Source organism: Rhincodon typus, chromosome 37 (genome assembly GCF_021869965.1).
Source record: "Rhincodon typus isolate 14 chromosome 37, sRhiTyp1.1, whole genome shotgun sequence".
Taxonomy (NCBI): domain Eukaryota; kingdom Metazoa; phylum Chordata; class Chondrichthyes; order Orectolobiformes; family Rhincodontidae; genus Rhincodon; species Rhincodon typus.
Window position 1 is genome coordinate 13,477,724 of NC_063368.1, and position 14,030 is coordinate 13,491,753.

Here is a 14,030-nt window from a genome sequence, read left to right on the forward strand (position 1 = left end):
CCCTCTGTGTAGAAAATTTGCCCCGCATGACTTTTTTAAATCTCTCTCCTCTCACCTTGAAAATGTGCTCCCTAGACTTGAAATTCCCCCGTGCTAGGGAAAAGACAACTACCATTAAATCTATCTATACCCCTCATTATTTTACAAACTTCTATAAGGTCGCTTCTCATCCTCCTACACTCCAGTGAAAAAAGTCCCAGCCTATCCAGCCTTTCTTTATAACTCAAACCTTCCATAAACAGCAACATCCTGGTAAATCTCTTCTGAACCCTCTCCAGCTTTATAATATCCTTCCAATAGCAGGGCAACCAGAACTGGACACAGTACGCCAGAAGAGGCCTCACCGATGTCCTGTATAACCTCAACATGACATCCTAACTCCTAAACTCAAGGGACCGAGCAATGAAGACAAGCGTGCTAACTGCCTTCTTAACCACCTTACCTATATATGACATAAACTTCAAAGAATTATGTACCTGAGCCCCTGGGTCCCTCTTTTCCACAACACTACCCAACACCCAGCATATTCCCCCCAAATTAATTGTTTACTTATTTTGCTCAAAAGATGATACAGAAAGATGTCTGGGACCCAGTGTGGTAGGTGGGTGGAAGGCATGTGTAATGCTGCATTCTGTGAATAAATCAACTATCTGGAAAAAGATCTGCATCTAGTTTTAAACTTCCATGTTTGGCTTGGGATCCACTTAACGCCAAGTATTAGAAAGCAACATTTCACTCTGAACCCTATAGGGCAATATTGGACAAATTGCCAAAATCTTGGTCAGAAAAAGGGTCTGAAAAGGATCTGAAGAAGGGTCTGAAGATGGGTCCCGACCCGAAACGTCAGCTTTCCTGCTTCTCTGATGCTGCCTGGCCTGCCGTGTTCCTCCAGCTCCACACTGTGTTATTTTTGACTCCAGCATCTACAGTTCTTGCTATCTGTTGGTCAGAGGTGGATCTTAGAGGAGATAGAGAGACAGGGTTAAGGTGAGAATTTCACAGATTAGGAGGCAGGCAGCTGAACACATAGTTGCCTGTGGTGGAGCAATTAAAATCAGGAATGCCGAAGAGGTCAGAATAGGATGAGGTGTAGGTCACCCTGAGGGTGGTGTGGCTGGAGGAGCGGAGCAGACATGGAGGGATTCGTAAAGCAGGAGGTGAATTGTAAAATTGAGAACAGGAGTCTAACAAGCGCAGCGCAGGTGAAGATGACTAGGTACAAGTGAAAAAAAACAGCAGCAGAAGTTTGAGATGAGCCCAGGTTTACAGAGCCTAGAATGTAGGAGGCCAGCTAGGACTGTGTCTGAGTGCTGACAAAGGGGTGAATGATGAGGCAGGGACACAGTCGGACAATGTTGCGGAGGTGGGAGTGAGCAGTCTGTGTGGTGGCGTGGTCAGTAGCTCAGGTCTGAGGTGAAAATGACACCACGCAAGCATCTGGTTCAACTTGGCACAGTTGGCAGTGGGAGGAAAGGAGTCAAGAAGTAGGGGGCAGAAGACAACGGCCTCGATCTTCCTGATATTTAGTTAGGAGATATTTCCTAGGTGGATTTTGACTTTGACTGAGAAAATAGTGATGAGTTTTCCCCATTTGGTTTCAGGAATGGTTCACTGTGTATGAACATAACCGCAAACCCCAATACACCATCTCTGACCTGATCATGGGCAATGAGTACTACTTCCGTGTCTTCAGTGAGAACATCTGTGGCCTAAGTGATAGCCCGAGAACGTCGAAGAACACGGCCTACATCCAGAAAGAGAGTAAGTGACAGGATTAAACCTTCCCTCGTCATGGGAGCTCCCCCTATCTCTCGGTGAATTGATACACTGCCTGGTAGAGGATATTTCCCTGTGTCTGCTATGCTTTTCCTCCCACAGTGTCAGCATTGGCTCTCTTCACACACAAGCTGCTGTTGTCTATTATTTCAGCTTAGTTCAAGGCTTTGCTTTTGAGAGGATCTTGTGGGTTCAAGCCCAACTCTAGGACTTAAGCAAATATCTAGGCTGCTTCTTCAGTACTGTACTAAAGGACTGTTTCATTGTCAGGTGTGGCAGATATTAAATACAGGCCTTATCTGTTTGTATAGCGGTTCTCTGGCACTTTTTTCTGAAGAGGGAAAGAATGATGTACATTTATGTCGCACTTTACACACCCATTAGATGTCTCAAAGTGCTTGACAACCAATGAAGTACTTTTTGTGAGGTAATTCCTGCTGATACAGAGGAAACATAGCAACCAATTTACCCAAGCAAGCTCCCACAAACAGCAATGTGATAATGATGAGGTCGCTTGTTTGTATTGTGATGTTGTGTTGAGGGATAGTATTGGACCAGGGCATCAGCAATAACTCCCTTGCTGTGTTCTGAAATATTGCCATGGGATCTTTAATATCTTTCAAAACTGGTGAATGGGACGTCTGTTTACTGACACTAAAAAGATAGCATCTCCATTGGTGTTGCAATGTCAGCTTGAAGGTTTGTACTTAAACCCCAGAGTGGGATTTGAACCCAGAAACGCTTGATGCTGAGGTGGGGATACGACCAGCTGAGCCCCCAGAAGAGCAGAGAAGAGTACATGCTGTCCTGACACTAATCATCTCCCAACCAAGTGGGTTCAAATCCCACCATAACAGCTGGTGAAATTTTAGTTTCAGTTAACCTCCCACAGTCCATAGATGTGCAGGTTAGGTGGATTGGCCATGCTAAATTGTCCGTTGTGTCCAGAGATGTGCAGGCTAGATGGATTGGCCATCCTAAATTGTCCGTTGTGTCCAGAGATGTGCAGGCTAGATGGATTGGCCACGGCGAATGTCGGTACGGGGATAGGATGGTAGTGGTGGATCTGGGTGGGATACTCTTTGGAGGGTCGATTGAGGGCCGAATGGCCTGCTTCCGGACTGTAGGGATTCTGTGAATAGTTCTGGACTTGAAATTAGTTTCAGTAAAAGTGACGATAAGATTATCATCAATTTTCATATAAACCCTTCTGCTTCACTGATGTCCTTTAGGAAATCTTTCTTCCTTAACTGGTCTGGCCTACATGTGACTCTAGATCCACAGCAACGCAAACATTCAACTCGAAAGCTGCAGGCCATTCAGCCCTTCAAGCCTGCTCCACCATTCGACAAGACCATGGCTACTCTGATTGTAGTCTACCCCTGATAACCTCTGCCTCCCTCCTTAGCCAGGAATGTTGGTCACTCTTAACTATCCTCTGAAATGGCAGAGCAAGCCACTCAGTTCAAGGGCACTTAAGGATAAGCAATAAGATCTGGCCTTGCAACATTGCCCATATCCCGTGGCAGGAACATATATTGCCCACTATTAATTGCCGTTCTTCGCTACGAAATAATATTTGAATGCACTTGGCATCTGTGAAGTGCTGACAATGTGACTGTTCTTTCCATTACGCAGCCCCTGAACACATTCCCAGATTAAGTGCAACACACCTTAGACATAAGGATAAAGTTCTTGTCTTATTGTAAACAACGTGCCCGAATGTGATAGCTCTTAAAGTAGCCAACTTTAACAGGTTCAACATCACCAGTGGGCCAGTGTAACAGAAGCAACAAGCGAATAACAGAACCTTCTAGAACAACAACTTAGTGAATCAAAAATATTTTCAAAGGGGGATGATTTACACCAGCCTCTGTGGTGCCCACTGCTCTCTAAAGGCTCCCTCTCAATAGACACCCAAATGCAACATGAAGAAACGTTCCTGATACTTATATTTTAAATGCAGTATCATATATGAAGCTGGGAAGGTCATAGGATGGACTAAGCTACGGACAAAGCTGGGTTCCACGCGCTTTGAGCTAACCCATTTGGACATATTATTACACATCTTTGGTGGAGGTGGGTCTTGAACCTAGATCTTCTAATCCAGAGGCAGGAATGCTACCACTACACCACAAGTGACCTTGCCCTGCCTGGTCACACCATAAGACATGTGCTGCATATCCTGGTGTAATTGGGTGTATCAGCACACCATAATGTAAAGCAGCGGGATGATGTGCACGTAACACATGATTCTGGAGATGGGACAATTGGGTATCTGAGGACAGGTCACCCAGTTCTTGCTCATTTCCCCACCATTGCCACCTTAACTGTGATGGGACAGAGTGGGTGATGAAAAACACCAAACAGAATTGGCTCAGTTGGATTGCGTCTTAATTCTTCACTATCTCCCTCACAGGCAAGACCTACATTGCCCCACCGTTCAAGGAACATGACTTTAACCAGGCACCGAAATTCACGCAGCCTCTGTTGGATCGTTCTATTATAGCAGGTTACACAGCAAAGCTGAGCTGCTCTGTCCGAGGCTTTCCTAAAGTAAGTTTACTGTTGAAGACAAGTGGTTCGAAATATATTACCAGTTTAGCTGTAATAATCCAAAGGAGCGCACACTCTTTCCTAGTCACTCTTCATTTCAGAGCCTAATGGACCAAGGTCCTTTTCATCTGTTCAGAATGCAAAAGCTCTAATGGAACAAATCCCCTTTCCCTTCACACCTTATGCATGGAGTTCAATTGAAAGGAATCGCTCCTGCTTATCTCTAGTGTCAGACCAAGTTATTTCACATTTGATTGTTAAAGAGAGATGGTAACATTCTGCTAATTATGCTGGACGAGATCGCCAGGCTAATGTTTTAGGAAAACACAAAAAGTGTAGGAGAAGCTCAGTGAGTTTGGCAGCATCTGTGGAGAGAAAAACAGAATTAATGTTTCTAGCCTGGTGCGACTCTTATACAGAATGTCCCAGTTCTGAAATGTTAACTCTGTTTCACTCTGCACAGATGCCGTTGGACCTGGCTGAGTTTCTCCAGCACTTTAAATTTAGTTTCAGATTTTCAGCATCGGCAATACTTTGTTTTCTTTTTAAATGCTCTGCGCAAATGGGTTCAAAAACACCACCGCTGTGGGTGGAATTTAAATTCAGTTAATTAAATGTGGAATTGAAAGCTCGTGTCAGTAATGATGACCATGAAACTATTATGGATTGTTATAAAATCCCATCTGGGTCACTAATGCCCTCTAGGGAAGGAAATCTGCCATCCTTACCTGGTCTGGCCTGCAAGTGACTCCAGACCCACAGCAATGCTGTTGACTCTCAACTGCTCTCTGCATTGGTCCAGCAAACCGCCCAGTTAAGGGCAGTTAAGAATGGGAAACAAATTTGCCAGTGACACCACACATCCCATGAAAGATTAAGAACAAATCCTTGATGTTAACCCACATAAGAGCAGTCACAGCACCCCAGGGCTGTCAGATTGTGTTTTGAAATGCAGCTTCGTTCATAAATATCCTTGAGGCAGGGAAAACTGCAAGGATAAATCTTTCTGGCCTGGGCATAACTCCAGTGCCATACTTTATGTTGGACTTGTAATCTCTTCTGTAGCAACTGTTGCTCAGTTGCGTGTGCTCTGTGCCAGGAGCTTGAGGGTTTAAGCCTCATTCTAGAGACTAAATCACAAACACTAGGCTAACACCCCAGTGCAGGCTCTTCTGTTTTGAACTCATGTGCTCAGTTGTTGGTCCATAACCATTAGGTTTCTGTCATCATTCTGATATTCAGTCCAATATCAGGTGTATGGTACAATGGAAAATAAAGGTGAATCTTCATTTGCAGCCCTTCCCCTGTCCAATTTCAGCCTCATCATCCAGCTGTTTGTCTCGTTCTGGTTTATGGGATCTTCTAATGAATTACATGTCAAAGGAGGTTGGGGAGGTTGGGGAGGCTGGTCGGGTCATAGATTGGCTACAGCACACAAGGAGGTCTTTCAGCCCATGATCCCTGTGCTAGCTCTCTGAAGGAGCAGTTCACCTCATGCCACTGCCCTGCTGCCTCCCCGTCACCCTACACATTCATCCTTTTCAGATAAAGGTCCAATCCTCTTTGAATGCCTTGGTTCAACTTGGCACCACCACACTCTTAGGCAGCACATTCCAGATCCTGGGAAATTCTTCACTGCAGAGTGCTGAAGAGTATGGGTCATTAAGTATATTCCAGGTTGAAATAGAGATTTTTAATCAGTAAGGGAATAACGGGTTGTGGATATAAGGCAGGGAAGTGAAGTTGGGGATTGTCAGATCAGATGTGATCCCGTTCAGTGACAAAATGAGAGTCTTGATGGGCCAAATAGCCTATGACTGCTTTGACGTAGAGTCATAGAGCTGTACAGCACTGTATGGAAACAGACTCTTTGGTCCAACTCGTTCATGCTGACCTGATATCCTAAATTAATCTAGTCCTATTTTCCAGCATTTGGCCCATATCTCTCTAAACCGTTCCAATTTGTTTACCCATCCAGATGCCTTTTAAATGTTGTAATTGTACCAGCCTACACCACGTCTCCTGGCAGCTTGTTCCATTCATCCACCACTATCTGTGCAAAAAAGTTGCCCCTCAAGTCCCTTTTAAATCTTTCCCCTCTCACCTTAAACCTATGCCCTCTAATTTTGGACTCCCCTACCCTGGGGAAAAGACCTTGACTCTTCACCCTATTGATGCCCCTCATAATTTTATAAAGTCCTAAAAGGTAAATCTTACGGCTCTTATGTTTTTGAACACCTCTGTCAAATCAAGAAATGCCAATCCTTTGTATTGTTTGAGTCTGTGTTGCTACTGGTCTATAGTAACTTTCTTTGCTTCTGTGTCTTCATGGAAGTGATCCTAGTTTCTTTTCTCAAATGCAGCCAAAGATTATCTGGATGAAGAACAAGATGGCGATCGTAGATGATCCCAAATTCCTGATGCATCACAACCAAGGCGTTTTGACACTGCAGATCCGTAAGCCAAGCTCCTTTGATGGAGGAATGTATTCCTGCAAGGCAATAAATGACCTGGGTGAAGATGAGGTCGAATGTAAACTTGAAGTGAGAGGTATGACCCCTTATTTGTTATCTTGCTTCGTGTGTTCTGCACCAGTCCTGCTGATGGCTCAGGAGGTGGGCTGAATGGAAGTAGAACCAGAAGATGCTGGAGAAAACAAAGTTAACATTCTGAGTCTGATATGACTCTTCCACAGAGCTGAAGGGAAACCTGTGGTGTAGAAAGGACAAGAAAATTCATGGATGACTTACTGATATTCCCATACTAATTACTCAACATATTTTCCAACCAACCTGCCCAAAGATGTTATGACATGCACTTGGAGCAGGTGGGGCTTGAACCCAGGCCTCCTGGCTTATAGGCAGGGGCGTTACCACAGTGCTGCAAGAACCCTATGGATGCTTTTCTCAATTCGCCGGCAATTGAGGCTCTTCAGTGGCCAATAAATAACCACTCAGGGCCCTCAGCTTGCCACCTCCCTGAATACCTGCCTGCCCAGTGGGCCAGGAAGGCAGCTAGTTTCCCAACTGGAAACGAGGGAAAAACCAGTATGAAACCATCATAAGACAGTACTGGATCTCCATTCTGAAACCGACAGGAGGAGAGAAATGTGTCATTCACACGTTTTACTGAATTTTCCATCTGATTGTCTGCTAACTTGGGGTCTCCAGTTGCCCCAATCTGAATAACAGGCAAGATGGGGCCTTCTGAAAATCAACACCGCCCTTGCCTCCAACTCCCTTCCCTCTGTTAACTGCCACCAGGCAAGAAGATGAAGATAAATTGATGGTGGCAAAAAGATCAAGTGAAACCAGAAGAGGAGGTCAGGGAATGGCTGGAGGCCAAGGGAGATTAATGATCACAAGACAAAATGCGAGGTGAGTGGTAATCACTATAGGGAAGAATAGATCCAGAGAGTGTGTCAATAGCAAACTCGTTTCTGTGGAAAAGCAGTGGGATTTGGCTGAAGGACTAGTTTGCAGGAAATGGAGAGCAGCACTTCAGGATGATGAGGTTGTAGAAGTGAAGTTAGTAGGGTTCAAGATTTTAATACAAGAGCTTCAAAACATAAAAGAAGCAGTGAGGTAGTGATGAACCTATATAAAAGCCTTACAAAAATTTGTGCAATCCCAGGCTTTCTTTTGTCGTGGATTGAATGTGGTCTGGGTGGCGTTTCTTGCCTTCAATGACATGATGGTGTTGAGCCAGTGTCCTGACTAGCTGGCCTAGAGCAATTCTGAAGGCTGTTAGGGGTCAATCCCATTGTTATCATTCTGAAGTCAAATAACAGGCCAGACCAAGGAAGGGATGGATGAACTGGATTTATTTTTTTGCTTCCTGGTCACTATTTACTGATAGAACTATTGAATTCCAGGCTGTTGGTTATCTCTTTTAATAATGTCACCTTTGGTTTAGTGTCCATCATTTTTGATTGTGCTTATATAAGGCACCCTACTTGCCCGGATGAGTGCTACTCCAATGACCCTCAAGAAGTTGACTCCATCCAGGACAAAGCAGCCCTACAACACTCACTCCCTCAAACACTGCTACATAACGGAAATAGTGCATGCTATCAACACAATGCACTGCAGAAATTTACCAAGGTTCCCTCCGACTGCATCTTCCACGCTCTCAGCCATGAACATCTAGAGGGACGAGGGCAGCAGATACATGGGAACACCACCACCTACAGGTTGTCCCCTAAGGCACACGCCATTCTGACTTGGAAATATATCGCTGTTCCTTCAGTGTTGCTGGCTCAAAATCTTAAAACTCCCTCAGTAACAGCATTGTGGATAGAGACATTAACTTTCCTGCTCCTCAGATGCTGTCCAACCTGCTGTGCTTTTCCAGGTCCACGTTTATTGACTCTAGCTCCCAGCATCTGCAGTCCATACTGTCTCAAGCTTTATGAAAGCAGCTCATCACCAACTTCTCCAGGGCAATTAGGGATAGGATCAGGGCAGTAAATGCTGACCCAGCCAGCATCACTCACGTTCCATGGATGATATATTCTTTCTTAGGACGGACAGACTGTTTATGTGTTTTGGGGTGCACACTCTCGTTTGATAGCACTACCTTTAACTTGAAAGGATTCAAGTTAATTATGACCTGTCTGGAGACATTTAAATTGAAGTTTAGAAGGAACATTGGGACATTTTTCTGTTACACCACATTTTACCAGGGATGTGAAGGCATTAGGAAGGGCATAAAAATTTTTTTATAAGTAATGGACCAGGCAAGAGGGACCGCAGTTAGACAGATTGGAGAAGCTCGGAGTTGTTTATCTCACAGAGGAGAGGTTTGGCAGGAGATTTGAGGCAGGTGTTTGAGTCTGGACAGAGTAATAGGGGAAACTATTCTCGTTGATGGAAAGCTTGAGAACCAGAGGACGCTAAACAAGGTGAGTAATAAAAGAAGCAAAAGTGACATTAGGAAAACCCCGTTTTGCACAGTGAGTGGTTAGGACCTGGAATATACTGCCTGAGTGTGTTGTGGGCACCGATTCAATCGTGACTTTGAAAAAGTGATTAGATAAGAATCTGAAGAGAATGGCATAAGCTGAATTGCTCTTGGGTCGGTTCAAAACAGAGACAAAGGGTTGAATGGCTGCCTCCTGTGCTATAACCATTCTGTGATGCTATTGAAGGCAAAAAGATTGATGCCAGCTGATCACATTGCCATTGTTACCCTCACCTAATGCCCACACCCAACCATGACAACATGGCAATCGGCAAGAGTAACATTGGCTAGCTTTCCTCCGTTCTAATGCCCTTTCTCCCTCAAGGCCCAGAATATTGTGGCCAATTGTGCTTCTGTTTGGTGTGTGTTAAACTGACTGGTCACACAGACACACAACCTGTTGGTGGTGTGCAATTTCCACATCACACTCTCCATCCAATGCTCCCTTTGAACTGTGTGGGAGCTGGACACAGGTTGACGAATGGTGAGTTCAGTTAGAGTGGGTGTCGCGTTCTCGAAAGGAGACCGAGTCAAACAGGAGCCACTCGAGACTGCTGCCTAAGGAAGGCAAGTGGAACTGCAGAACAGGACAGCTTGGCAGAGTACACACATGCCACAACATGATGGATGCTGAAGGACCAGCTCAGCACTAGCGGAACAGGAGATGAAATACAAACCTTTATTTCTGTTTCTCTTCCTGTTACAGTTCCTCAGTAACGTGCTCCCTGTGTAATGCCGCTACCGTATGGTAAGAATAACTTCCTTGTCCTTTTTACTCAATATTAACCACCTCTAGTCCATCTTTAGCTGAATTAATGTTTCAACTGTGTTTTATTTTAAAAAGTAACTACAATCCAACATGGTAATACTTTAAAAATTGATCGCATGCTGCCATCAAAACCACCAATCGAAATCATCCAGGAAGTTGAGTTTCTGACCATTGATTCTGGTCACACACGACAGTAGTTACAAAAAGATTTCTCTGATCACACTCATGTCCTTTTTATGTCACTCCCTTAAGGTGTTTCCCTCAGATCTGCATGATCTGATTTCAGACCTGCCATTATATACAATCAGTACAGTAGTCCAAGCAGCATCAGAGGAGCAGGAAGGCTGACGTTATCTCAGATTCTCCAGCATCTGCAGTTCCTACTATCTCTCTCATTATATACAATCAGCTTTGTTAACAATACGAGCCCTCTAATAAAAGCAAAATACTGCAGATGCTGGCGATCTGAAACAGACACAGAGAATGCTGGAGAAACCCAGCAGCTCTGGCAGCATCTGTGGAGAGAGAAACAGAATTAATATTTCAAGTTTGGAATGAAGCTTCAAAATGCATCATGATTAATTGTTCTGAGTTCTGAAGAAGAGTCATACCAAATTCAAAATGGTGCCAGACCTGCTGAGTTGCTCCAGCATTCTCTGTGTTTGCTACAAACTCTCCAATGCCTGGGTCAATGCTCAGAGCCCTCTTTTCCAAAGTCACTCCTCTCTTTGACTCATTATAGACTGATTCCCCCTGCTCTATCTTCCCCTCTCCACCACCACCCAGCAGCTTCAGGCAGACCTAAGAGTTCTAGTCACTGATTTGGAGTCATAGAGTCATACAGCGCGGAAACAGATCCTTTGGTCCAACTCATCCATGCCAACCAGAATTTGGTCCATGCACCCATCCAGATGCCTTTTAAATGTTGTAATTGTACCAGCCTCCACCACTTCCTCTGGCAGCTCATTCCATACACGCACCACCCTCTGTGTGAAAAAGTTGCCCCTCAGGTCCTTTTTAAATTTTGACCCTCTCACTTTAAGCCAATGCCTTCTAGTTTTGGACTCCCCTACCCTGGATAAAGATCTTGGCTATTCACCCTATTCACCCCCCTCATGATTTTATAAACCGCTATAAGGCAATCTGAGGCAGCATTCCCACTAATCGGCCAAGGAGCTGCTCGGAATTGGATTCCATTCGGCGCGGCGACAAATTGACTTCCAATTATGAAAGTTGTTGCCATGCACGGTCTTCAGAGGTCCACATAGCACAAAACAAAATGGTGGGGGAGGTGGGGGGACATAGTTCTGAGGTGTCTCGAAACAATTCTAATCCTCTTGATATTTGCCATATGCACTCCATGTCAAATATAGCGTCCGTAGGGTTACATACACCCAAGGTTTGCACAGCCCCATGCTACTGCACAATTGCTGCTAAAACCTTAGATGATGGCCTTTCCCCATTGCATCTTTGCAGCAGCTACTCAAAGCTTCACTGTCTCTGTGAAAGTACATTGTAGATGTCAGGAGTTTTACATTTTGTTGTTTAGTAGTATAGAACTTGAGTAATGTTGAAAATAAGATGCATATTGCTTTTTTTTTGGATTGCCAGTCAGGCTGACAGAGTGGAATACATGTGTGCACTAGTACCTACGTTTTCTAGGGGATTGTTGTGATTCTGTGTGAGTTTTAGCTCATAAACCCTTCGAAGGTGGCAAGCTTAGGTTGAGGCCGACTCTTATTGTGTTGCAAAACCAGCAAATTTTGGGCAGACCAAAATCCCTGTGGTTTTTTTTCCCTAAAAATATACATCCTTCGTAGAAGTACATAGAAATCATTGAATCACCTGACAAAGGAGTGAGGCTCCAAAAGCTTGTGATTTCAAATAAACCTGTTGGACCATAGTCTGGTGCTGTGAGACTTCTGACCTTGTCCACCCCAGTCCAACACCAGCACCTCCACATCATGGCTACCGTCTATTTTGTTGAGTTGGAATTGGCACAGTATGTATATAAGATCCTTCTGTTTGCAAAGACCAAGTCCCTCTGTATTAATGTCTGTAAAAGTCACCATAGTCCAACTGGACCATACGGCTCTCATTAGAGAAAGACAACTGGTGGTGGTTTAACCTAAAGGTCACCACGCCTCAGGTGAGGGGAGAGGTTGAGAAGGAGAGTCCTTCATGGTAACCTCACCCAGTGTAGGGATCACACCCACATTGTTGGCATCACTCTACATTGCAAACCAGCCATCCAGCCAACCTCCTAACATAAAAACCAACAGAACTGCGGATGCTGTAACTCACAAACAGGGGAAAAAAAAATTGCTGGAAAAGCTCAGCAGGTCTGGCAGCATCTGTGGAGAGAAATCAGAGTTACCATTTCAGTTCGAGTGACCTTGCCTCAGAACCCCCTAACATACACAGCAACTAGTAAACACAAATATTCCACTGTGCGAACCTGACTGGCAAAATCCTATTAAAAGGTTTTTTTTTACAACATCACCCAGGTTCTGTACTACCAAACGATTAATTGTAATACTGTTGACGTTTACAAGATACTTTCCATGTCAGGTATGCTACCTGAGGGCAAGACATTTCGAATTGAAAATTACATAAAGCGTGGTTGAGTTAAACTTTTCACTTTCCAGCATATTCTACCATGAAGACCTTCAATACAATTTCAATGCCCTTGATATTCACAATGTATATCGCTTGTCACCCCAAGGGGGTCTACACATGTTCCTCGGTGCACTGTGGCTGAAAGGTCTTACAAAAGTGACCTTCTCCCACTGCCCCTCTGCAGTGGCTATCTTGAGAAAGTCCTTTTCTTTATTTCAAAAATATACTTTATTCATAAAAAAAATGTACCTACAAAGTCACTAAAGCAGTTTGGTTCTGTACAGTATATGAGAAAAACAAACAGACGCTGGAGTTTGACTGTATCCAGCAAACAAACCAAAGGCATCTCTGACTTGTGTAGGATTATATTTACATATAATTGAGGCACCAGGAGAATCCGATAATTGAACAGACCGCCATTTAACTTCAGCTGGAAGACCTCAGACAGTGGTCTTTCCCCACTGCGCCTCTGGTCAGGAGATTAAAGAAATACCTGGTGACATCTGTCAAGGTATATCACTTCTGACTATCCTGATGCACTCTTATAGTTAGAGATAACAAGGTGTAGAGCTGGATGAACACAGCAGGCCAAGCAGCATCAGAGGAGCAGGAAGGCTGACGCTTCGGGTCTGGACTCTTCTTCAGAAAATCTTTTTCTGAAGAAGGGTCTAGGCCCGAAACGTCAGCCTTCCTGCTCCTCTGATGCTGCTTGGCCTGCTGTGTTCATCCAGCTCTACACCTTGTTATCTCACATTCTCCAGCATCTGCAGTTCCTACTATCTCTGAAGCACTCTTATAGTTGATATATCTCAGGTGACAGTAGAATGTTTTTGTTTCTATTATGGCATAGATTATGTTTCGAAGTGGTGGTGCTTCTCGATCTGACCTCTTGCCCTATTACCTGCTGGCAGCTTTCCCAGAATGCATGGCAATCGTTTTCTTCAGGCAGCGAAGGATGATGGGAGCGACGCCAACCTTTCCCCCAAAATGGACATGGCAACTTTTGTCTGCGTTTAATATTTGAAGCATTATCCTGTTCCACAGTATTATGGTCACCCAAATATATTTTTAGTGAAAATAAAGATATTAGACGATGTCTCTGTTGCATTTTATTTTCTTTCTAAGAGAAAATTTGAGCAGTTCTAATATCTGTCTGGTGATGAGGTAGCTCAGTTCTGTACGGTAATTTGCTGGAAGAATTTGGTGTGACTTTCTCCTCGTTTGTCTCCAAGTCTGTGTTCTTGAGGCACTGCCACCCCCTCAACCCGACAAGATTTTCTTAATTCATTCATGGGATGTGGGCATCACTGGCTAGGCCAGCATTGATTACCCATTACAAATCATCCAG

At 44.3% G+C, this 14,030-nt stretch overlaps 1 protein-coding gene across 1 annotated transcript in view; it reads left to right on the top strand.

Moving 5' to 3' along the window:
• The window catches only part of LOC109922483 (myosin-binding protein C, fast-type-like), an 80,117-nt gene extending 66,339 nt beyond the window's left edge, over positions 1-13,778 (top strand). The window contains exons 28-32 of the mRNA XM_048617364.1: positions 1,602-1,761; positions 4,196-4,332; positions 6,696-6,882; positions 10,001-10,042; positions 13,533-13,778. Coding sequence (XP_048473321.1) covers positions 1,602-1,761; positions 4,196-4,332; positions 6,696-6,882; positions 10,001-10,011 — 495 coding nt within the window. The 3' untranslated portion in view covers positions 10,012-10,042; positions 13,533-13,778. The remainder of the gene's footprint in view (positions 1-1,601; positions 1,762-4,195; positions 4,333-6,695; positions 6,883-10,000; positions 10,043-13,532) is intronic.
• Positions 13,779-14,030: the final 252 nt, after the last annotated feature.